At 45.5% G+C, this 26,323-nt stretch overlaps 1 protein-coding gene across 1 annotated transcript in view; it reads right to left on the bottom strand.

Annotated features, from left to right (window-relative positions):
- LOC144682415 (disks large homolog 2-like) overlaps positions 1-26,323 on the bottom strand; it is a 1,267,833-nt gene that overhangs the window by 445,356 nt on the left and 796,154 nt on the right. Inside the window, exons 11-12 of the mRNA XM_078544824.1 lie at positions 19,710-19,879; positions 1,189-1,325 (exon numbers count right to left, since the gene is read on the bottom strand). Of these exons, the coding sequence (XP_078400950.1) occupies positions 1,189-1,325; positions 19,710-19,879 (307 nt within the window). The remainder of the gene's footprint in view (positions 1-1,188; positions 1,326-19,709; positions 19,880-26,323) is intronic.

A 26,323-nucleotide genomic window follows, 5' to 3' on the forward strand; every position in this document is an offset into this window, starting at 1 on the left:
CTTGCATACCATGCAAGACAATAAAGACCACTGTTTCAAGCTTAACAATAGAAGAATCCATCTTACTTTAAAAGAAATTTCTGGAGTAGCTCCAGCATCTGGGGCTTTATCCAAATGGATCAGTGGAAAAATACAACACATTGGCCAGTTTTACAGCTCCCTGGGGCAGGTTAACAGGTGGAGGAGACTGTAAAATTAGGCACAATGCCTTGGATGCAGTTGTTGGCACCTACCCACCCACCCCTACCCCCAATGCAATTTTACCCATGGTGGGGTAGGCATCTGGTGGCCCACCTCCCCTTAAGGCAATTGATGGTTACTTAAAAGCCTCCTCTTAAGGCTACTGGGATTTTAATGGGGCAGGAGGAGGTCAGCGCCAAGTATGCAACCCGGCAGCTTTCACTGCTTGGGCTGGTGGCCGGGCAAAGAGGATAGTACTTCCTTTATAGGTCCTCTGTGCACATTGGAAGCCCTCCCAAAGGTCTTCCCAACACTGCATTACCCCCCTACCCTGTCCACCCTGGCCCCCCCAATGCCCCCTCATCACCACACCCACTCCCGACTTTGCCAGGGCCTGCCAGTCTGGGCCCACAATACCATCCCCCGCTTACCTTTACATCTGGGTCCATCGACGATCACCATAGGGGACTGGCCACATTTCCCGGTGACACTGCTGGGACCAGAGAGCTGCCAGCTATGTGATTGGCCAGCAGTTCTCAGAGGAGGGTCTTCCTCTGGGAGAGGAAGTGTCACCTCAAACCAATTAACAGCCCAAGAGAAAGGCAATTTGGGCAAGACACTGAAAGATTGTCAATGATTATGGAATCATATTCTAAACTTGGACATCATTTATACCTCAACCAACGCCACCAAAGCATATAATGTGGTCATTCCTCCCATTGCTGCTGTGGGATCTTGGCTACTGCATTGGCTGTGATAGGGTTTGACATGTTCTGAGGATGTAAAAGGTGTTACACAAATTAAAATTGTTTTTGTCTTTAACTTGAGTTTGGACCTTCACAAGAGGAGGGGATCAAATTACGAGAAAAAAAATCCAGCCTTCAGTTGCCTCCTAATCTTATTAGTTTTGCAACACTAAATGTAAAAATGCATTCTTATGTCATACTTAACGTGATTTCACACAAAGCTCATAATATAATAAAATTTTACAAAAATATTATTTCTTACCATAAGGAGTCGATCTCCAATTTGTAATGTTCCATCTCTCTGCGCAGCTCCTCCATCAATTATTTTTGTAACATATATACTGTTATCACCTGGGATGTGCTGGTTACCCACACCACCAGCAATACTGAATCCTAATCCTACAGTATAAACAAAGACACTGTTTAGCATATACAATTACTGCAATTTACGCTGTTTCCCATAAATACGTTGTATATTTAATATATATCAGAGCAATGCAGAGTTGGCACTAGTTTACTTGTATGTAGGAACTTTATTTACAGTGCTTTAAAATGTCTACTCCATGTTTCAGCTCTAGCTTCCAGCTCTTTCTACAGCTTTGGTTACTTTTCTCTGAGTCCACACCCAGGCTTAACCAATCAAGCACTGTGAACGTCAATAGTTAACAATCACACATATTAAACGCAGAACAATGTAACACTACAATGTTAGTTCAATTATATTGCATATCCAAAAATTATGATTTTGATCTTATCTCAATAAAAAAAATTATTTAAAGTTATGTTAAATACAAAGTACTATTTTAACACGGATTATTTGTGAAGAATTTATATATCAATTAGATACGATTTAATTGATCTTAATGGCTTCTTTTTAAAGGCTGTCAACAAGAAGTCCTTATATTTTTCCCCTTCAAGCTCTGCTTAAAAAGAGAGTGACTTAAATAATGGGATAAAATTTATGATCATATAATTTTATAGATCTTTACTACAATTAAAATAGTTCTATGGTGTAGGAAACATTGCAGCCCTGATTTTGCATTAATAAAGGTTTGGCAAACAACACTCAATTGCAGTAATTTTGACTTAGAATCAGATTGGCTAAGGGAGCCTGGATCATGAGCTCAGAGTGCTTTCAGGACAGTTTTTTAGAGCAGTACGTTCAAGAGCCAACCAGAGCACAGGCTATACTAGATCTGGTAATGTGCAATGAGACTGGATTAATTAATAACCTCATAGTGAAGGTGCTCTGGTTGGCAATGATCATAATATGATTGAATTTCACAATCAGTTTGATGGAGACAAGAGTGGATCTAAGACTAGCGTTTTAAACTTAAATAAGGACAATTATGAGGGCATGAAGACAGAGCTGGCTAAAGTGAAGTGGGAAACTAGATTAAGGGATAGGCCAGTAGAGATGCAGTGGCAGACATTTAAGGAGATGTTTCAGAATATTCAGAATAGATACACTCCAGTGAGAAAGAAATACTCTAAGAGATAGATGCACCATCCGTGGCTAACTAAGGAAGTTAAAGATAGTATCAAATTGAAAGAAAAAGCATATAATTCTGCAAATAGTAGCAGGTAGCAGGTCAAAAGACTGGACAGAACACAAAGGACAGCAGAAAATGACTAAAGGATTAATAGGGAGGGAGAAATTAGAGCATGAGAAATATTTTAAAAAATAAAGCTAGCTAGAAATATAAAAACAGATAGTAAGAGTTTCTACAGGTATTTGAAAAGGAAAAGAGTAAGCAAAGGGAGCGTTGGTCCTCTAGAGAATGAGCCTCAGGAACTAATAATGGAAACTATGGAAATGGTGGATGAATTGAACAGATATTTTGCTTCTGTCCTCACTGTAAAGGATAGGAGTAACAGCTTAAAAGTAATTGTGAATTAGAGGGTGAAAGGGAGGGAGGAACTTAAAATAATTACAATCACCGGGGAAAGGATGCTGAAAAAATTATTAGAACTAAAGGCTGATGGACTTCATCCTAGGGTCTTAAAAGAAATGGCTGTTGGGATAGTAGATGCATTGGTTTTAATTTTCCAAAATTCCCTAGTTTCTGGAAAGGTCCCATCAGATTGAAAATAGTTAATGTGACTCCTCTATTCAAGAAAGGAGGGAGACAGAAAGCAGGAAATTATAGGCCAGTTAGCTAAACATCTGTCATAGGGAAAATGCTGGAATCTATTATTAAGGAGGTTATAGCGGGGCACTTAGAAAATCTCAAAGCAATCAGGCAGGGTCAACATGGATTTGTGAAAGAGAAATCATGTTTGACTAATATAAGAACTAGAAGCAGGAGTAGGCAATTCAGCCCCTCGAGCTTGCCCCGCCATTCAATACGATCATGGCTGATCTCATTTTGGCCTCAGCTCCAATTTCCTGCCCTCTCCCCATAACCTTTCAACCCTTAACTAATTAAAAATCTGTCTATCGTCTTCTTAAATTTATCCAGCGTCCCGGCATCTACTGCATTCTGAGGTAGTGAATTCCACAGATTCACGACCCTTTGAGAAAAATAATTCCTCCTCATCTCTGATTTAAATCTACCACTCATTAGCCTAAAACTATGGCCTCTCATTCTAGAATGCCCCACAAGGGGAAACATCCGCTTCACGTCTACTTTGTCTAAAAGGGTTTAGCATCTTATATATCTCAATTAGATCTCCTCTCATCCTTCTAAACTCTAGCGAGTATAGGCCTAAACTGCTCAATCTCTCCTCATAAGACAAGCCCCGCAACTCTGGAATCAATCAAGTGAACTTCCTCTGAACCACCTCCAATGCAACTACATCCTTCCTTAAGTAAGGGGACCAAAACTGTGCACAGTACTCCAGGTACGATCTTACCAATGCCTTGTACAGTTGCAACAACGCTTCCTTATTTTTATATTCTATTCCTTTATTAAATTTATTAAAGTTCTTTCAAGCAACATAGATAAAGGGGTTGTGCTGTACTTATATTTACAGAAGGCATTTCAAAGTTTATTATGCAAAATAAGAGCTCATGACGTAGGGGGTGCCATATTAGCATTGATTGAGGATTGGCAAGCTAATAGGAAACAGGGAGTAGGCCTATATGGGTCATTTTTCAGTTGGCAAGATGTGATAACACAGGGAGTGCCACAGGGATCAGTGTTGGGGCCTCAACTATTTACGATTTATATCAATGACTTGGATGAAGGGACCAAATGTATGATTGCTAAATTTGATGATTATATAAAGATAGATTGGAAAGTAAGTTGTGAAGAGGACACAAGGAGGCTCCAAAGCGATATAGATAGGTTAAGTGAATGAGCAAACATTTGGCAGATGGAGTATAATGTGAGAAAATGTGAAATTGTTAACTATGGCAGGAAGAATAGAAAAGCAGCATATTATTTAAATGGAGGCGGATTACAGAACTCTGACATATAGAGGGCTTTGGATGTCCAGGTACATGGGGCAGGATTTTCCCCCCATTGGAGGCGAAGTTGAAGTGCGGGCGCGCGGAGGCGGGCCTCCGATCGGCTCCCCCAATTGGGGGCGCGCCACCTTTTTAAGTGGCCAGGCCAATTAAGGCCCGCCCAGCGTGACGTCCTCACAGAAGCACTATGCGCTCCCTGTGCGGGCGGGGAGGGAATCCCTAAACCTGAGAGTGCGCTCTTTCACGCATGCGCACGAAAGAGCGCACTCATCTCCTTGAGGCTAAGTGCTGCCTCAGGGAGATCTTCTCTACAGTAAAAAATATTAATAGAAAAAAAAAAATCCCTGACATGTCCCCTCATGTGACACTGTCACATGAGTTGGGGCATGTCCATAACTTTTTCAAAAACTTGAATTAAATTTTTTAAAACCTACATGAAACCTCATCCCGCCCATGGATGAGGTTTCATGCTTTTTATAATTCCCGCCAGGGTTCCTGGCCTGCCTGCCAACCTTAAGGTTGGATGGGCAGGTCCATTAATTGCTTCAATGACTCTGTCAATGGCCTCAATCGGCCATTGACAGGTCAGCGGGCGCACAGCTGATTTTGCTGTGCCCCCGCCTACCTGAAAATTTAAATGGAGGGCGGTGATGTCATGAGTTCCGCCCGATGTCACCGCACGTCATTTTACGCGTCGCAAGCGGGCCCCGCCCCCCCGCTCGCCGATGGGAAAATCCTGCCCGTGAATCACAAAATGTTAGTATGCAGGTACAGCAAGGGATTAGGAAGGCAAATGGAATGTTGGTAATTATTGAAGGTGAATGGCATATAAACGTAGGGAGGTTTTACAGCAGTGAGACCAATCTGGAGTGCTGAGTGCAATTTTGGTCTTATTTGAAAAAGGATATTATTGCTTTAGAAGCAGTTCAGAGAACGTTCAGTTGACTGATACCTGGGATGTGGGTGTTATCTTATGAGTAACATAGAAACATAGAAAATAGGAGCAGGAGTAGGCCATTCGGCCCTTCGAGCCTGCTGCACCATTCATTGTGATCATGGCTGATCATCTAACACAATAGCCGGCCCCCGCTTTCTCCCCATATCCCTTGATCCCCTTTGCCCCAAGAGCTATATCTAACTCCTTCTTGAAAACATACAATGTTTGGACCTCAACTAATTTCTGTGGTAGCGAATTCCACAGGCTCACCACTCTCTGGGTGAAGAAATTTCTCCTCATCTCAGTCCTAAATGGTCTACCCCATATCTTCAGACTATGACTCCTGGTTCTGGACTCCCCCACCATCGGGAACATCCTTCCTGCATCTACCCTATCTAGTCCTGTTAGAATTTTATAGGTTTCAATGAGATCCCCCTCATTCTTCTGAACTCCAGTGAATATAATCCTTACCGACTCAATCTCTCCTCGTATGTCAGTCCCGCCATCCCAGGAATCAGTCTGGTAAACCTTCACTGCACTCCCTCTATAGCAAGAACATCCTTGGTTGGACAGTATGGGCCTGTAGCCATTGTAGTTTAGAAAAATGAGAGGTGACATTATTGAAACGTATAAGGGGAGAATTTTCTCCCCGTCGGGGAGGCTGAGCGGGAGCGTGTGTGGCCATGCACGCATCTGATCTCTGCCCGTGATTTGCTGCGCACCGCTATTTTACATGGGCGGGCCAACTAAAGCCCGCCCAGCATGACGCGCACCCGGGAGCACTGAGCACTCCCTGTGCGGGCGGGAGGAGGAGGAAGAGTCAGGGCCTGCACACTTTCGTGCACAAAAATCTCCCTGAGGCAGCTCTGTGCCTCAGGGAGATTATTTTGATTATGAAGAATTGGAATAGAGCAAAAAAAATGATCCAGAACATGTCCCCTCATGTGACAATGTCACATGAGCTGGGACATGTCAATGAATTTTAATAAAATTTTTTATTTAATTTATAAAGCCTTGATGAAACCTCATTCCGCCCTTGGGTGAGGTTTCATGAAAATTCGAAGGCAGCCTGGGCTCTTTGCCTGCCCGCCAACCTTAAAGTTGGACGGGCAGCCCTGTTAATTATGTCAATTAGTTTTTAAATGGCCTTAATAGGCCTTTGACAGTTCGGTGGCCGCGCAGCCAACTCCGATGCGCACCCCCCGAACTGAAGATCGGAATGACACACGCCCGATGTCACCGTACATCATTTTATGCGTCGGCGAGCAGGGCCCACTCCTGTACGCAAACCAGAAGATTCAGGCCCCAAGGGGGGCTTAAGTGGATGTTGAAAGGATGTTTTCCCTTGTGGGAGCGACTAGAACTAGGGAACACAGTTTTAAAAATAAGGGGTGATCAGCTTAAGACAGAGGTGAGGAGATTTTTTACTTTCAGAGGGTCGTGAGTCTTTGTAACTCTCTTCCCCAGAGGGCGGTGCAGGCAGGATCATTTGCAGTGGTAGGCAGATTCTTGACTTACCATGAGGTCAAAGCTTATCGGGGTTAGGTGGGAATGAAGAGTTGAGGCCACAATCAGATCAGTCATGATCTTATTGAATGTCGGAGCAGGCTTAAGGAGAGAAATACCCAACTCTTGCTCCTAATTTGTATGTTCGTATGGTCATATGACTTATCACGTCATAAAAAATTTACTTACACTGGAATGGACAAGCTCTACTTTCTTCAGGCACGTTTAGAATGTATCTATCATGGAAGTTCACAACTTCATGCCCTTCCACATGTTTGAGTGCTGAATCTCTTGTCAAGATATGGTTATAGTGAAGCTTCTGGAGAAGCAGGACGACTGGACTGAAATTTCTTGATTTCCTGATTTTCCTTATTTAACTGTGCATGTGCAGTCACTGGAAGCTGCTGTTTTATTTACTCACTAATAGTGCTGAGCAGTGATAGCCTCACCGCTAGGTTTACTACAAAATCCAGGTGAGGGGCTAAATCATATCATTGTATTTGATAACCTCAACATCAGTGGTACACGAGTATAATTTGGAACTAAAGGTATATGAGCCACTGGCTGGGATTTTTCCATGCCTGCTGCAGTTGGGCATATTCGGTGGCATGAGTAGACAATATTTCGAGAAGGCCAAAAATCGGTTTTACGAGGTTGTGAAACCAGTTTGCAATTGTCTGCTCCGCCTGTCGATGGCAGGCCATGTTTCCTGCCATCGGACGTCAGGAACCTCATTGTTCTACATCAGCATATACGGCCAGCCCGCCAGAATTGTCCCACCCTGCTGGATTGTGCGCCCGCATCAGCGTGATTGCATGTCGACGTGTTTCACAACAGCATATAAAAGGCGTGCACTTGGCGGGCTGCACTTTGAGGGAACTCGGAGGTGAGTGCACAGCAATGTTGCAGAGCACTCGCCCGGGTCGCCTGTTGGTCTTCAAGGTTGAGGTGCGTTGGTGGGGGGCGGGGGGAGTAAGGGCTGTCCTGCAGTTGAGGTGACTTGGTTGGGGTGGGGGGTTGCGTGGTGTGGGCGGGCAAAGGCTGCCCTACGGTTGAAGCGACTTTGGTGGAGGGGGCAAAGGCTCCCCTGCAGATGAAGGTAGAGCACAAGCATGTATGGGATGGGGGGGCAAGTGGGCGAGAGAAGTGGCCTCGCAATAGGGACACCTTGTATAAAGTGGCCATTTCTCTGCAGCTGAGACAGTTCAGGCGCAGCCACATTGATATGATTGGAGTTGGGCCTCTAGCTTCTCTGCCTACTCAAGAAACGCAGAGCATCAAAGTGTCACCGAGTGCCCCAGAACTTTTCAACCCTTGGGCACAGACTGCAAAGTAATAAGCGTTTTGGTTGACCGCAGAACAGCTGGATGACTGGGCACATTGTACAATCTCCTTGCTAAAGCTGGCCATGGAGAAGTCATTGTTAGAGGTGTGCTCAGGCCCTTGCAACGTCATCATCCCAGTTTGGACCAGTCTCCCCCTTGGTCCAAGCTAAGAGAATGCCTAGGCCTGAGCTGAGAGCACAGCATACAGTCCAATCGGCAAAGCTACCGCCAATCGGCCAGGTAGAGTGGGACAGAGTGGGTGGGGTTTTGGGCATGCAGCGCCATCCAAGTGGTGGCCAGCACTCTCTGGGATGCCTTAAGGCTTAAGCAGGACAGGTTCTTAGTACACCCATGCTAACCCAGGTGTCTTTCTCTTTCATCCTGCAGGAGGGGTACATCAGGATCATGAAGCCTGGTGAACTAGCTGTATGCCTCGTGGTGTACAGAGAGCAAAGACGACGGAGAAGGGAGCGACTGAGGTGCCTGGCTGTTCAGAGAGAGGAGCAGCACTCTCTGGAAGAAGGAGCACCTGGGTCTCCCGCACAATCTGCCAAAGAGCCACAGTGAGCTCTTGCTGGTTGGCGGCTAACAAGATCCAGGGTCTATAGGAGCTTCCTTTCGTTCCTGCAGATGACTGACAACCCGTGTCGCTGAAGAATGCGCATGTCTAGGAACTGGTCAGTTGCATCTGACAGCTACTACAGGATTTGGCACCACGGGGACATGGAGGACATCCACTGCCAGTGGACGTGAAAGTGACCACGTCGCTCGATTTCTATGCCAGTGGCTTCTTTCAGGGCTCCACAGGTGACCTCAGTGGGATATCACAAGCCTACACCCACAAATGCATCCATGTGGTCACGGATGCCATCTTCGCAAGGGCACACAAATTTGTGCATTTCACCCGGGACCAGGACAGTCAGGATGCAAGAGCGAATGGATTTGCCCAGATATCGGGTTTCCCACAGGTGCAGGGTGTCATCAGCTGCACTCATGTGGAGCTCAGATCTCCATCACAACAGCGGTTAACTATGTCAACTGCAAGGGATTCCATTTGCTGAATGTGCAGCTGGTGTGCAACCACCACAAATGCATCCTGCAGGTCTGCGCATGGTTTCCAGGAAGTGTGCACAACTCCTACATTCTCACTTGGTCACAGTTCCCTGAAGTCTTCCAGGGTCCACAGAGACTGCAGAGAAGGCTCCTCGGGGACAAGGGCTACCCGCACAGGAGGTGGCTAATGACACCTGTGCAGCAGCACGGGATTATAGCAGAGCGAAGATATAATGAGGCTTATGCTGCAACTCGCAACTTGGTGGAACAAACCATCGGAATGCTGAAAATGAGGTTCCGGTGCCTGGACCAGTCTGGTGCAGCTCTGCAATATAGTCCACAGAGAGTGTAATGCATTGTCATCGCCTGCTACACCCTTTACAACCTGGAGCTGCAACGGGGAGAGGAGCTGGCTGAGGAGGAGATGGAGGTCTCCTCCGATGAGGAGGATGCCGATGGGGATGAGGGGGATGAGGGTGATGAGGTCTTCAAAGGTGGCGATAACAGGGATGAGGCCGTTGCACTGGCCAGACAAGGCAAGCACACTCAGGATGTCCTCATAACTGCTAGATTTGTGAAGGACGACATGCATTGAGGAGACACCACAGATTCTCACATTGCATCTATGAATGTTTTACTCCAGTCTGGCTTATGCAACGCACATACCCTCTGTGAGAATGATCCTGTCATGGAAATGCAGCGGAGGCCCTAATAGTCGGCTCGATTTCAGGATGATGATGACGACATGCAGTGAGGACACTCCATAGATCTTCACATAGCCTCCGAGAATGTCTAACTCCTGTCTGGCTGAGAGCAGCTCACTTGTGCTCTGTGATCAGAGTCATATCATAGAGACACAGCCATGAAGCTTTAAAAGCACCTGATCCTTTGTCCATCTTCAAAACCTGACACATTCAGGAGCACAGCGTCACTGGTCACAGATGCTAAAGAGATGGGGGCCAGCCTCACCTCAAAGGTGCTGAGAGCACACAGACAGAATGACGCATGCCCACAACATTCTGGCAGCAATGACAAGCACCGTTGAGGTGCAGGCATCAGTAAAGTGTCCAGGAAGTGTAAGGCTGGACCACCATCTTGGTCATAAGGCTGTACAAAGCAAAGGGGAGAGCCTCTGGACTGAGACACCCACCTTTATCTTGTGCAGAAATGTTTCACATCTGAGTGACACGAACATTGCTCAACAGAACAAGGAATCATAGGCAGGGAGACATTCTTGGGAGTTTATTGACAATAGCGAACATTATGTACAAGTGACTAATACCCAAACCCAGGCTGTGCAACTAATTCTTCTTAACTTTCCTAACCATGCCACTATGTCTTGGTGCTCCCCGGACATCCACAGTGCAGGTGGGGGCAGCCTGCTGACTGCTATGCCCTTGTCTATGAGGACCTTTACAGACGTCCTCTAGATGGCCGAGACCTGCTTTCAGGGTCCTGCTGTGTGGCAGTGGTGCCCTCCGCAGCCTAAAGAGCTGGAGCCTCTGAGGTCACAGGAAGAGGGGACCCGGATGGAGTGGACATTCCTGGAATCACCTGGATGGATAGATGGCCCTGGGGGAACATCTGCTGACCCTCCTCTCAATGGGTGCCCAAGGACCCCAGGCTGACTCCTTGAGGAGAAGGGTAGCTGGAGTGAGATCGAACTGCTCCCCACCCCGCTCACATACTCACTGTTAAAGGCCAATTATGGCACCAATTAGAGAGTTCAGCCCGCACAGCGGCATCCTGGACCAAAGCCATCCTACCAGTGTTGACCTCGGTGCATTGGCATGCTGGCACTATCACTTCAGCCTGAAGGTGGATGGACCCCTCCATCGTGCCTTGCAATCTGAGGAGTGCAGCGGACATCCCTTCCTGATGTTCCCAAGCTTCCCTTTGCAGCTCCAGCAACTGTGACATGACCTAGTCCAGAGGCATGTCATCTGACTCGGACTCAGAAAATTTAGGGCCTCCAGCAGTCCTCCACGTGCCGGACACCTGCGAAGTGCTTGCCACCACCTGCTGTGGATCAGACAGTGCGATGTGCTTGCCAGATTGAGACCCCGAGGCTACTGTAAAGCTACGTCCCACTGAGGTGTGTTTCTCTGCACTGGTGGAGGGTGTGGGTGAGCGCTGTGATAGGACTTCAAGGAGGGTGCCTCCAAGTTCCTCTTCAGAGGTTTCTTCAGGGCTTGATTGGAGGCCCTGGGTCATGGACTCCATAGGCTGTTTCACAGACCTGCTGTGGAAGCAATTAATGTATGGCAGTGGCCTGTGAAAGAGGACTCATCACTCACAGCATGGTTGTCTGATGGATGTTGCACTGCTGGATCCTCACTTGGTAGAGCACCACTGACCTCACCGTCAGCACAGGAATGGTCCAGATCCTTGTTGACCAGCTGGATGGCTCTGTTTTCAAAGCCCTTGAGGGCCTTGATTTCAGGCATTCCTCCACCGGTTTGTGACCTCTCCCTCTTGTTGTGTGCCAGCTTGTCCTGCATGAATAGAGATGGAGAAAGTGTAAGCAGGACGCCTGCCAGTTTAGATAATAAGTATGCCTGGCATGTGTGGGTAGTGAGTGGTCCCATGGATGGAATGAGGACAATGAGGGCATATGTGAGAGAGTGAATTGTGATGTCCTTTGAACTGGCAGTGAGTGAGGGCCCTGTGGATGTGTAATGGGTTTGTGAGTGTGTGAGTTGAGAGTGATGAGAAAAGTGACTTACCCTGGTGGAACAGAGGAGATCATTCATCGTTTTGTAGCACTGGGAGGCTGTCCTCTTTTCTGAAGGGCGTTGGTGCTGACCACCACAGCCACCGCCTCTCAAGCCTGGTTGGTCAAGCCGCTGCCCATCCTGCGGCCAGAGCGAGAATAGAGGACATCACGGCAGGCCTCCAGGGCACCCAAAAAGCATTCCAGTGACACGTCATTAAACCTGGGTGTTGCAGTCTTTTTGCCTCTCATGGGCATCTTCCCTGCAGTAGTCCTGGGCTGGAAGTAATGAGATGTGTGCGCATGGCTGGGCTTTAAATATGACGGCTGATGTGATGAAGCAGTGAGGTGATGGTGTGGCAGGTGAAAACGAGCCCACCCACCATGGAAATGGCACGTTTCCCAGGAATGCATAATTAATGCAGCGGGTTTGGTACAAAATGCCATTGTAAACAACATATCTTTTTATTTCTGTTGGACTGTTGTAAAGAACATATCTTTTAGTTCTGTTGGACTGTGGACTAAAATTACAATGGCTGCAATTTGAAAGACATGTCTACTGAAACAGTGTGAGGGAAATATACAATGTTGCTGCCTTGAAACAGAGTGTGCGATGAAAGACAGGGTGGTGCTGAGGAGGAGTCTAGTCTAATGGGAAACTGCCTGGCAATGTTTTAATTTGCTCCTGACCAGCTGACCAGGGTTTATATGAGAGCAATGCAGCAGAGTAGTTCCTAGCCTGAAAGGAACAAGACCTAAAACCTCTTTCTCCTGTGTGTGGAAGATTCCAGTAATTCCACAATAATAGCTAGCTAGCTTTTCCTTCTCATATCTCTATAACCTGCTCTCTCTCTCTAAAAACCCCTGTCAAGAGGCAAAAGGGGAAAATCACTGTTAGAGACATTGAAAGGCAAGTACTCAACCAGTGAACTAAATACCGAAAGTGCTGGAAGAGCACTTCATGTCATCAACAGGAACTGAAAGGAATTTGGAAGACATCGATCAAAATCAACCCATCAAATCCTATACTCCGTAATTGGTGCTATTGAACTGTTATATCCCAACCTTAAAATCCATATTTTTGTGTGTCTTGTGTTACTTGTATGTGTGTGTGTAGGGATTTAAGAAGGGGTAGAATTTAGGTTATAGGGTTAGAAATTAACAGTTCATATTTCTTTCTTTTTCCACTGGTTAATGACAGTTTATTCAATAAACAGTTATTTATTTATTAATTTGAAAACCTAGTGCTTGTATTCTGTTAACCTAAACTAAGCAGTTACGTAGGGCAATCTGATGGTTTGATCAAACTTTTCACATTTGTCGTGGCTCGGGGAGCAGCGGGGCTTGATATTACAGCGCACTATCCCCAGTGAATCGTGACAGTGTGAAAAGCCGCCATTGCGGCAGGCAGGTAAAACGTCCTTTTACCTGCCCCCTACCACACTTAGTGCAAATTTTGGACGATTCTGCCCACTAACAAAAATATATATTTTTAATTATGTTTACTACCAATTGATAGATAAGGCATAATCAGGGAGCCTCATAACATACTTTGAAATTGGTACACATTAATTCGAGTACTAAGTATTTATTAATGCTACATGTATTAACATTTCTAATAGATTTGTACCTCCTGTAATTACTGAGAAATTCTGTCTAAATTGCACCATGATTGAATGGTGTTCAGCATTAATTTTCACAAAACTGGTATAACTTAATTTTTTTTTCATGTGAAATGATTTGTTTGATCCACACTGGGGAGGCATTTCACTCTGCATTCAATTAGACTGAAATATCTTGCTGAATTTCAAAGGTTCTCTAGTGAGGCATAAATATTTGATATTTCCCAACATGTCAAAGTGTTAGACCATTGAACACATATCAGGAGTACTTTACATATTAAATAATACTTGCAAATAAAATAATGATAAAATTGGAATCAAATATATAAAGGATAACACGCATATATTGCAATATATTACTAAAAATTCCAACAAACATTTGAGGGATGTTAATGAATTAAAATTCAGTGTGTACTCTCAAACCTGTATTTTTTCATGACTTATTTTAATAGTGATAGTAAAGATAATAAGTCAGTTACCTATCAGTTTATAAGGCAAACCAAAGTTAAGGTGTTAAGTTGAGTTAAGGTGACAAATAAAGTAGAATGTATGGACACAGATAAATAGGCAATAGTTGTCCATTTTGTAGTGTCCAACTGTTCTGTGTTTGATTGTGTGTCAGTTGACTATTGATGCTTACTGTGTTTGATTGGTTAAGCCTGGGTGTGAACTCAGAGGAAAGTAAAAAAATGCTGCCGAAAGAACAGGAAGCCAGAGCTAGAAGTATGTAGCAGACATTTTAAAACACTGAATAAAACCTGTTACATACATAGAAATTAGTGTCATCTCTGCATAGATCTGATATATAAAATATACAATAAAGTGGCAATGAGGATGGTCAAGAAAAACTTAACTTTACCAGTCCCAGCATCTTTCCTTTCTACACTGGGAGAGCCACCCATACTGAATGATAGTTGGATTTTGGGGTTCAAGATCTATTTGGTCGCTACAAGGATGGCAGACTAGATGTAGCTGTGATATGCAGCAAGGTGATGCTCATCCATTATCACAGAGCAGAAGGCCAGTGAATATTTGAACAGCTTACAGAAGACATGTCTACATTTGGTATGGTAGTAAGTGGTCTTGAAAAATACTTTGAGCTAAAGAAAATTTGACGATCGAATGACATACATTCCACCGGAGATACCAGGGAAATGGTGAGCCCATTAAACAATGTGCGGCAGTGTTGCGACAGTTGGCTGCACATGCAAATTTGGCACACCAGCCAACAAACTAATTCATGATCAATTAATTGAAAACACTTTAAATCCATGTATTAGGAAATGTCTCTTCATGGAGGATGATAATTTAGCTTTGGAAAAAGCCACAATCTTACAGTCCAAATCAAATCTGCCATGTTTGATTCCAAGAGGTACACCCTCAGACTCAGGGTTGCAGACACAGCTTTCCCAATCAGCTCACTGCAAGGGTTATGAACAAAGAGACACCAGTTGTCTCATCAACAATACCCCATCACGGACAGATGTCTTCAAAACCATGCCTAAATTGTGGAAGTGCTCATCAATTCACAACACCATGTCCAACTTGAGGAGGAAAAGTATAACTCACACTCAAAGTAGAACCACTTCGCAAAGGTGTGCAAATAAAACAAGAGGACTTTGTTGGTTCAACACATGGGGGACTGTCTTCCTGAGAATGAGGTACGCCATGTACATACTATCATAAATTGTAAGGCACCAGGTCATTTTAAGGATTTCTCAGTCAAGATCAAGATCAAGTGGGCATCTCAGTGTTGCTCCTCATCGATGTTGGTGGGAAACATCTACTTTGAGCGACAAATTCTACCATTGTTATTTTTCGCAACTTTCTCTCATTCATGAGACAGATTCTTCAAGCTTACGGCAACTCAATTGTTCCGGTTTTGGGAACAATCACAGTTCCAGAACACTACAAAAATGTCATCCAAGACAGATTCATGTTCTATGTAGTTGAAGGCAGAAGTCTTATGGGGGTAAACCTTTTTGGTAGGCTTGGATTTAAACTCACAGACCCCACTTAGCACACGTTAACGTGATCGCTCACACAGACTATACATGCCGATATCCTTCCTTATTAACTGATTTCAAGATGATCAAGGGATACTGTCATGTTCCTCTCATAAATACTTCAATTTTACCAGTTTTGTGCAATTTGAGATGGTTGCCATTTGCAATCTGTGCCGAAGTGCCCCAGGAGCTGAAATCACTAGAAGCAGATGATATCATTGAGTGAATTGACTCATTGCCATGGATATCAAATCTAATTATTGCATGACTCAAAAATGGCAAAATTAGACTATGCATCGACCTTAAGGTGGTCAACAAAGTTGTCATCCACTTCCTACAATCCAAAAACCATCAACAGTATTTCATGACTTCACAGTCTTCACAAAGCTCTATATGCGATGGAGCCATCTCAGATGCCACTAGCAGAGCACAGACAATTATCTCAGATTTTGTTATTCATGAAGGTGTGCTTCAGTACCACACAATGCCCTATGGATTAAGTTCAGCACCGAACGCATCCCAAAAGATAATTTCCTCAGTCTTGTCAGGTGTTGAGGGGATTCTCAACTGACTTGATGATGTCGTTGTCCATGGAAAGGACAAAGCAGAGCACAATTCGCAGTTATCAGCGGTGATCACTTGACTTGCACAACACAATTTGATGTCCAGCAAGGATAAATGCACATTCGCGGCATACAAGATTGATTTCCTAGGGGACTTTCTAGCAGCTGGAGTAAAGCCTACACATGACAATATCAAAGCCATTTATGCACTTCCGACCCTGTCTAACTTGAAAGAGTGGGCATCACTCCTCGGTACTACCAACAGAAGGGATCTCAAAATTCCCACATTTTTAATATCATCAACAAGGATATGACTTTTGGACTTTTAAACTGCTGAGTTAAGTGTAAAACCCTGCAGACAGGAGGCTGGGCCCATGAAGGCCTGGGGCTGCACATGCCCGGGCTTATTGAGTGGAGCGAGGATTGTTCTGCCTGAAACCAGACAACGAGAGGAGACAGAATACGCATTCTTCCCTTTAATACAATCAACCCAGAGAAAGACTTCACCTCACACGAAATTGAAGCCCATCAAAACCTTGCATAAATAATCGCTACTAACTACTAAGGCAGGAAGGCACAATCAATTCAATTATGCAAATCCATCAATACTCCACACATACAATGGCTTTCAGTTCAAAACTAATTACTAGGCAGGAAGACAATGATGAACATCATGCGAGCCCATCAAAAATAACGAGATAACAATTACCGGGGGAAGCTCACCAAAGTCAAACAAAGAACTAACCTTGATTTGGATTCCGATAAGAAATTCGAAAGACAGTATAACTGGGCAGTCAGTTACGAAGGAGAGAGAAGGAAACCAGCTAGCAGGCAGTGAGCAGTTGGGAGCGGTTGAAACAGACTTTAAGCAAGAAGATCTGGAGGTTTTGCAGGCCCGCAGGCAACATCACGGCGAGGGGCACGGGGTGGCAGGCTCGACCGAAGACAACAAGGCCGCAACCGCAGCCCTCCACAAAGATCGACCACCCACAACCGTATCCTCCACTCAACTGAAGAACCTTCACAGATTCCACAGACCAGGACAACATGGGGACGGCAGGCCCCAGAGGACACAAAGAGTGTACCCCAAAGCTGCAACCGGCTTACCTGGCTGGATTTCGAACTGTCAAGGAACCCTGGGTTGGTGGGCATGATCCCTGACCTCTCCTAGTTCAGTTTAGTTAGGTCTTGGGGGTGGGACAAGGGAAAGTGGATTAGCAGCGTGATTTTTCCCTCGTTATGCCATGAGTTCCCCATTCTTAACTAAGTGTCATTTGTAAGTCTGTATAATCTCAGTGTAATCCTAATGTTATAAATTCATTTGTGACTTCAATAAACTCAATTTTTCTTGCACCAAAACCAGTTGTATGCTGCACTTTGTTACAACCCCCAAATAAGTCGAAGGTCTAGAACCCAGGGAGTGGGAGCAATTTGAACCACTCAGAAGTCAGAGGTGAAACTGACACACAGAACCACCCCCTACACAACTTTATCACAAATTCATTCCTATATATGCTGAGATCACGCAGCCTCTTCAGAAGATACTGCGCAAAGATGCGCAATGGAAATGGACAATCGCAAAGCAAACAATATTTGATACGTTAAAGGTGAAGATAGCATCTCCACCAGTCTTTGCGCATTTCAATCCACGTGCACAAACATATACCACAACAGATGCATCAGGAAATGCAATTGGAGCTGTACTTTTACAGTACATTAAAGGAAGCAAATGACCAATTGCTTATGCGTCATGCTTGATGTGGGAAACTGAATGCAAATATTCTACTGGAGAGCAGGAAGCACTAGCCTGCATCTATGTATGTGAACATTACCATAGAGATATATATGGCAGAAAATTCACTCTCTGCTCTGATCACCAAGCACCGGCTACATTGTTAGCCACGTCAGGATCTGGTCATCGACTTCAACGCATCTACAGATGGTCAGATTATCTTCATCAGTATAACTTCGAGGTTGAGTATCTTGCAGGTTCATGCAATCGAGTTGATCATATATAAACACCTCAAATTTGAAGATCTCAGCGTAGTCATCAGTGACCTTTAGCAAAGACTACTTCTGTACTTAGAGTTCAGCTTGTCAGTTTTCTCTAAGAAATAACTTGATATACATAAGTTTGTAGTTTAGGATGGTTTAATATAAATTAAGGTCTTCAGTTTTACAGGGGGTAAAGATGAAGGGCAGAATCTTGTTGAGGCATCGGGCATCTTGCCTGCCAGCTGGAGAGCCGGCGAGAGACCCGCACTGCCTCATTCCTGAAAGGTCTGCCAAACCACATAACAATCAGGCGGTGGAGAGGCCAGCGGCAATCCTTCCTCTGGAATGAGGTCCCTGGGGGTGGAAGTCTTGCCTGGCAAGAGCTGCTGGCCAAGCAGGGGCTGGCAGCTCTTGCACTCAGCAGCGCCACAGAGGAGGCCATGGCTGCTGTCGGAAGAACACCTCCCCAGAGTCCCAGGACAGTGGAGCAAACTAGGACAAAGGTAAGTTATGTGGGGTGGGGGCGTGGGGGAGAGGGGTGGAGAGAGGAGTGAGGGGGTAGGAGGGGAGTGAGGGGGTCATTTCATGTGGTGAGTCTGGGGAACAGGAGGGCAGGGGTGTTGGGAGCAAGGGTAGAGAGTTGGCTCTCCATGACCCTCCCCTTTCCAAATGTCCAGCCCCTCGATCAGGCATTGAGTGCCTTTGATTGAAGAACACCCCCCACCCCCCACCCCCTCCCCCACCAGAGGTGACAAGCTGCCCGTAGGGTAGTAGCAGTCGTGAACGCCGCAGGTTGAAAGGCCTGCCTGCAGGTAGGTTAATCCCAGTGGTGGCGGGATGAGGCCCTTAATTGGCCACTTAAGAGCCTCAACTGGCAGCAGGGCAGGAAGGTTGACCATGGGCCTTCCCGCCCAGAACTTAATTTGGACAGAGGCGGGAAGGCAGCAGGGATTGGGTATGTCACCACCCTGCCTAAGTACATGCTCCTTCTGCCTCCAAGCTCGCCAGCAGCGAGAGCACAAGATTTTGCCCATTGTGTTCAATTTTTCTGTGTTTGATCATGTATGTCTGTTGAACACTGATGCTTAATATGCTTGATTGGTTAAGCATAAATTTGGACTCAAAGGAAAGTAAACAAAGCTGTAGAAAGAGCTGGAAACTAGAGCTGGAAGCATGTCGAAGAATTTTAAAGCACTGTGAATAAAACCTGTTACATACATTGAAACCAGCATTATCTCTGCATAGATTCAATACATAAAATACACAGTAAATTTAATTCAGACAACAATAAGCCATTTTTGAAAAGGCTGTCTGAAAAGGTGCATGGTCCTAATTGGGCCGACAAGGACATGTACACTTTTCAGTGTGTCCTTTAACAAAGATATTCCATTCTCTCAGGAGAGACCGGCATTGAAAAAATACAACAACATTCCAATACAAACATTTGGGGTTTAGAGGTGACAAACTGATGCTTACAAACATCATAAAGTTACACAAGACTTTAAGAACTCATTTCAGGTACATTCGATCTACATAGAAAAAATAAATTCAAACTATTCAACAAGTTTTAATATATTCCATTTATAAGGCTTCAAGATTTCATTTTAAAATCATGCTTCCTGTATTTGTTTTCAGCTTAACTGAAGATTACCTTTGGGTCCTTTTATGAGTTTTATTTCTGTAATAGTTTCCAAAACAGGCCTTCGTCTACGCACATACAGTCGCACAATTGAACCAGCTTCTTTCAAGGCCTCTACAGCCCTACTGTGTGACACTTCAGATACGTCAAATTCATTCACCCGCAGAATGCAGTCATTGACTCTAAATAGCAAAAAGAAAATTTATCGTCAGATAAAATTATTTGTTTATAAAAGCAAAATACTGCGGGTGCTGGAAATCTGAAATAAAAACAGAAAATGCTGGAAAAACTCAGCAGGCCTGACAGCATTTGTGGAGAGAGAAACAGAGTTAACATTTCAAGTCCATATGACTCTTCTTCAGAGTCATGTGGACTCGAAAATTATTTGTTTTTCTGGTTTCAATTCCATCTACTATATCTTTGTTCTCAGATATAAATGGAAAGAAATAAGTATAGCTAAATAATCTGTCAAGCAGAACCTAACTATTAGCATTACTACACATGCAATTCCACCTTGGATATTGACCAAAATAGAAGAAATAATGCCATTAGACTACTGGAAAATGGTTCTGTCATATCCTATAATGTTACTTTTGCTTATTGTAAGGTAATATATTTACTGTGCTTTCTTGTTAATTCGGTAGAAACATTACATCAAAATTCTCAAAAATAAAATTTTAAGATTAACTCAAAGAAATTGGCACACTTTCACTTTGCTAGGGAGGGCAGTTTAATTGTTTCCTTTATTCCAAGTATAGGGTTGTGACAGCTTATGGCATCGTGGTCTATGCAATAACAAGTTTGTTATTCATGCATTCCATTAGCCTTTTTGATTATTTTTGTACCCGTTCATGACGTTTTAATCATCTATGCAAATGACCCTTAAGTCTCTTTGGATCTCTACTGCTTTTACCTTTTCACCTTTAAGAAAACACTCAGATTTATCCTTTTTGGCTCCAAAATGGATGACCTCACACTTGCCATTACTGAAATCAATATGCTACAGTTTTGCCCATTCATTTATCCTATTAATGTATCTTTGTAATGTTATGCTTCCATCCAGGCTGCTTATCTTTGTGTCATCTGCAAACTTGGATATGTGGCTCAGTATCCCATTATTCGAGTTGGTAATAAATACAAAGAATAGTTGAAGCTCCAATAGAGCTTTCTGTAGGATGCCACCAGTCATATTATTCCTACTCTCTGTCTCCAGCTGCTCAGCCAATTTTCTGAACAGTTCAATAATTTGCCTTCAATTCCATCAGCTTTCCTGTAGTTGCAGTCTATTACAAAGGACTTTATCGAATACCTTCTGGAAGTCCAAAGGACATATTTAATTAGAGTGATGCAGATCCAGGCAGCAGACTTAGAAGTGAGTGGCAATGCCACTCAGAGCAGGACTGGCCGTCCAAATGCATCACACAGTTGCTGGCCAATTAACATTCTCTATATGCTGCATCATGGGATGGAAAACATGGATGGAGCTGCTGGCATCACATGGTCTGGCACCATTTTTAAATGCCAGCCAGGCCTGGCTGCAGTGATTTCTGTGCATCTGGCATTTGGAAAGTACATAATATCAGCTTCAGATGAATAGAATAACATCAGCTTTCAGCTGCAAAGCAAAAGATTTTGAAAGGCAAGGTATTGATCCTCAAATGAGAGCCACATAAACAAAATTGTCAGTGAGCACAATGGGCAGAATTTTCTGTCTGTCGGCGGGCGGAGCGGGAGTGGACACGTGCGGGTATGGACCCAATCGGCGCCCCCGAACGGGTCCACGCCGCCATTTTACATGCGCGCGAAAGAGCACAGAAAACTCCCTGAGGCACAGGGGTTCTTCAGGGAGATTAGCTTTAAGTACAAAAAGTTTAATAAAGTGGCGAGGAAATTTTTATGACATATCCCCTCATGTGAAACTGTCACATGAGCTGGGACATGGGCATTAATTTCAATAAAAATCGTCAACGTTTAAAATCATTCATGGAACCTCATCCCAACCGCGGATGAGGTTCAATGAAAAATGTGAAGGCTGCCTAGGCTCTTTGCCTGCCCGCCAACCTGAAGGTTGGACAGGCAGCTCCGTTAATTATTTTAATTGAGAGTTAAATGGCCTTTATAGGCCTTTGCCAGTTTGGCGGGCGTGCAGCCGACTCGGGTGCGCGCCTGCCGAACTGAAAGTCTGAATGACGCGCCGTGACATTGGGATGCACGCCCGACATCAGCCCGCGTCATTTTACGCCTCGAAGAGCGGACGCCGCCCCCGCTCGCTGAGCCGAAGATTCAGCCCCATATGAGAAGATCCTGAGACAAGAGTCATCAAGCTTGGAAATGACAAAGTCTCAAAAAAAATGGCTCTACGGTTCAGCAATGCCTCCCTGCAGCTTCTCCTCCAGGCATCCCCGGAATGCGTTATATATTATTGAGGCCCGCATTGATTATTTTTTGAGAATTTTGAGAATTGGGACTGGATCCAATATCACAAATGGGTCAATGACTTGCTGCAAACTGTAAGGGTGAGTCAAGAATATACAGATGTGGCTACAGGTGGGAAAGATGGGAGGGTTTCAAAGGGAGGAGGGATCAAATGGGAGGGAGAAAGAAAGGAATGCCTCAGGATCACTGGAGGAATGGCTGTATGTGGGTCAAAGGCTATTGCCTCTCATTGACAGGATGTTCCAAGGCTGTTGTGAGTGGGTGTGTGAAAGAGAAATGTGGGGGGATGCTTATGGTCCTGAGGGATGCCAGGAGAGGAGGGGGAGAACAGACCATTGTCTGGAGACTCACTTTACCCTTCTGCTTGCAGGAGAAAAGGGCCCACAATGCCAGAGAAATGGCAAAAATTGGAGGTGGTGTGCCAGGCCTTAAGACAATGATATTCGCAGAGATGATGACTCTGGAACTAGCCAAAGAGCAGGGCAGCTGGACCATCACTGATGAAAAGATCAGAGGCATGGGCAATGAGAGTGAGGAGGACTTGAAAGTGATATCAGCCTATGGGGACAAAGGAGGCACACAACACACATGGATGGGAGGAGTGATTGACAAGGCTTTAAGCTAATTGCCTGTGTTTCTCCATGCAGATGTCAGGAAGCTGGAGGGACATGTTGCTGCCTTAGCTGGAATCTTGCAAAACCTCTGAGGAGGAGGGTGTCCAAGCCTCAGAGGATACAGCGTCACATCTTTCCCCCGCACCATCCACCAATGCAGATACACTTACTCAGTGAGAATATGTTCGGGATGCTGCTTGGGTTCACAATCTGGTGAGCGCATCACCAAGCTGGAGCAGCTGATAGAGTCCTGTGTGAGCTGAGGGCCTTGACAGCAGACACTGCTGGAGGCCAGGCCTCCGCTTTTCGCTGCACAAGATTGTGAAGAGTGCAACAAACAACAATGATCTTCGAGACCCTTGCTGAGCCATACTGCAGGGCTCCCCAGAAAGGACTAGAACAGGCTTCAGGCTTGTCCAACCTGTGGCCCATGAAGCCCCTCCATGTGACTGCTGGAACATCTGTTGAAAATGCCAGTATGACGGGTCAGTGAGTTTGAAGATTTCTGCAGGGGACAGCTCCTTCTGTCACAGCCTGTTTCTCTCCAGCATTTGCTGCTGATATGCTCACTATTGATCCTATCAGCAGCAAACATGGAAGAGAACTAGGCTGTGATTGGAGGAACAGTGAACATTGGCAACTCTGGAGCATGCGGGGCCTCAGCTCACCATGCTTTCCCCACCCCCAGCTTATAGTGCTTTGGCCCAGCTCCAGGCACTTTGCCCTGGCTCTGGGCACATTCCCCTGGTTCCTCCTGCGTTTCCCCAGTCCCTCCCCGTGTCCAACCAGCTCTCTTCATTTCCCTGGGTGGGCACTGGCTTTCAGGTGCCACTAGGCCTCAGGCCATGCTCCAGGCCTCTCTTCCATTCTCAGCATATCTCCCCACCCCTGCAGCCGGTTTGGGTGAGGATGGGTGGGTAAGTGAGGGTGGTAGGTGAGTGAGTGAGGGGAAGTGAGTGAGGTTGGTAGGTGAGTGAGTGAAGGTGGGTGGGTGAGTGAGGGAGCAAGAGTAGGTGAAGGAGTGAGGGTGGGTGCGTGGGACAGTGAGGGAGGGTAGGTGTGTGGTTGTCTAAAAGAGAGTAGGAGGGTGAGTGCATGCGTGTATCTCTAAGAGAGAGAGAGAGAGAGGGTGAGCATGTGTGTCTGTGTGAGAGTGGGAGAGAAAGAGGGTGAGCGTATGTGTGTCTGAGAGAGAGAGTGAGCGTGTGTGTGTCTGAGAGAGAGGGTGAGTGTATGTGTGTCTGTATGTGAGAGAGAGAGAGAGGGTGAGTGTGTGTGTGTCTGAGAGAGAGAAAGAGAGTGTGTGAGAGAGAGAGAAAGAGAGGGTCAGTGTGTGTGTGTCTGTGTGAGAGAGAGAGAGAGAGTAGGTGAGTGTATGTTGTGAGCGAGAGAGATGGGTGGGGGGGGTGGGGGTGAGTGTGTGTGTGAGAGAGAGGGAGAAGAGAGGGGAAGGGGTGAGAGGGAGGGGAGAGTGCATCTGGCTCACTCCCAGTTTCAGGGTTCTCATTCTGTCACCCCCACACACCAAAAGGCACTCTCACCCACCATCAAAGTGGTGAGGGTGAGTAATTGAGCACCCTGAGACTGGGGGTGAGCTGGACTCACACACTCTCACTCTGTCACACTCGAATGGTCACCTTAATTTAAAAAAATTAGTAATAAATAATCAATTTATTGTTGTGATTTTTCTTTTGCTCAGCAAGTTGTTTCTTTTCATACGTCAACAGTTTTTTTTTGAAATTCATGTTTAATGTTGTGCCAAATGTTATTTTTCTGAAATTTGCTCATTGGCCCCTCAAGTATGAGAAAAATTGAAATGTGCCCCCCGCCACCACCATTGCCGATGCGAAAAGGTTGGACAAGCCTGGTCTAGCAAGTCTATTGTGTGCTCTATTGAGGCCTGGTGGAGCCACGGCAGGCATTGTATCATGCCTTGGCTTCAGTGCTAGAGTTTCTCACAGTTGTTAAAAGCCATGTTTTGAGAGGGTATTCCATGTCACCGAGAATCCATCCACTGAGTCATGTGGGAAGCTCAAAGAACTATCGCAGTTGGAAATGCCTGAGCACAAACACATCGTGAGTGCATCCTGGGAAACGGGTGCACACCTGCAGGATACGCAGTATGATAGTTAAACGTTAATTGAGTAGCAGCCCTTCCTGTTGATAAAGGCTGCAGGCTGGTCCGATGGAGCTTTGATGGCCATGTGTGTGCAATCTATTATCACTCCCTGCACAAGTGAGAAACCTGTAATGTCTCCAAAGCCTACAGAATTTTCAGCCTGGCCATCAGGGTCAGTTCGAAATTGCGAAAACTCTCCAGCCCTTTTAAAAAATGCATTCATGACTTCGCTGATGCAGCAATGTGTGGCTGCCTGTGCTGTCCCTGGTGCATCCTTGAAAAGATTAGAGCCGGAATTTTCCATCCTTGTTGGCATCAGACATCATGGCGGACATGAGCGGACAATATGGTGAGAAGGTCAAAAATTGGCTTCACGTCATCTTGAAACCAGTTTGCGATCGTCCGCTCAATCCATCAATGGCAGGCCACGTTTCCCGCCACCACATGTCGGGAACATTATTTTAATATGTATGCATCTAATTATAAGCCCTACTTGCCGGAATCATTCCCCCACACTGGATCATCCAGGCATATCAGTGTGTTTGCACGCTGACGTGTTTCACCACAGCATTTAAAAGGCATGCACCCTGGCACGCTGAACTTCAAGGGCAACTCGGAGATGAGTGCACACTAACATTGTGCAACGCTCATGAGGGTCACCCATTCAATGTCAGAGAAGCGCATTCAGGCAAGGGCACAGGCAGGTCACTTTTTCCTAGCTGGTTGATAGTGCGGTACCGGGGGCAAGGGTTGCACTGCGGTTGGGGCGAGTTGTGGGAGGTGCAAGGCAGCACAGTCTGATGGCAGGGTACAAGCACATGCCGGGGTGGCAGTATGGAGGAAGTGACCAAGCACTAGGGAAATCTTGTATTAAGTGAGTATTCTTCCACAGCTGAGACAGTTCATGTGCAGCTATATTGACGTGCTTGGAGTTAGGCCTCTAGCTTATCTGCCCACTCAAGCAACACAGAGGCATGAAAGTGCCACCAAATGCTCCTGAATGTTTCACCCCTCGGGCACTGACTGCAAATTAACGAGTGTTTTAATGGACTGCAGAACAATTGGATGACTAGGCAAGTTGTACAATCTCCTTGCGAAAGCTGGCCATGGAGCAGTCACTGGTAGAGGCACTCACAGCGCCTTGCAATGTCTTCGTTGTGTTTTGGACCAGTCTCTCCCATGGTTCAAGCCAACAGCGCAGCCTTGCAGTGCAGGTTAGGAGAATGTGTGCGCCTGAGCTGAGAGCACAAAATACAGTCCAGTGGGCGAAGTTGCGGCCAATCAGTCAGGTGAAGTGGGGCAGAAGTGGGTGGGGTTTCAGACAGCCATGCAGTGCACTAAACTCTGTCCATCTAAGTGGTGGCCAGCACCAACTGACATGCGTTAAGGGGCCTTCAAACTTAACCATGCTAACCCACACATCTCTCTCTTTCATCCTGCAGCAGGATTACATCAGT

Source organism: Cetorhinus maximus, chromosome 7 (assembly GCF_964194155.1).
Source record: "Cetorhinus maximus chromosome 7, sCetMax3.hap1.1, whole genome shotgun sequence".
Classification (NCBI taxonomy): Eukaryota; Metazoa; Chordata; class Chondrichthyes; order Lamniformes; family Cetorhinidae; genus Cetorhinus; species Cetorhinus maximus.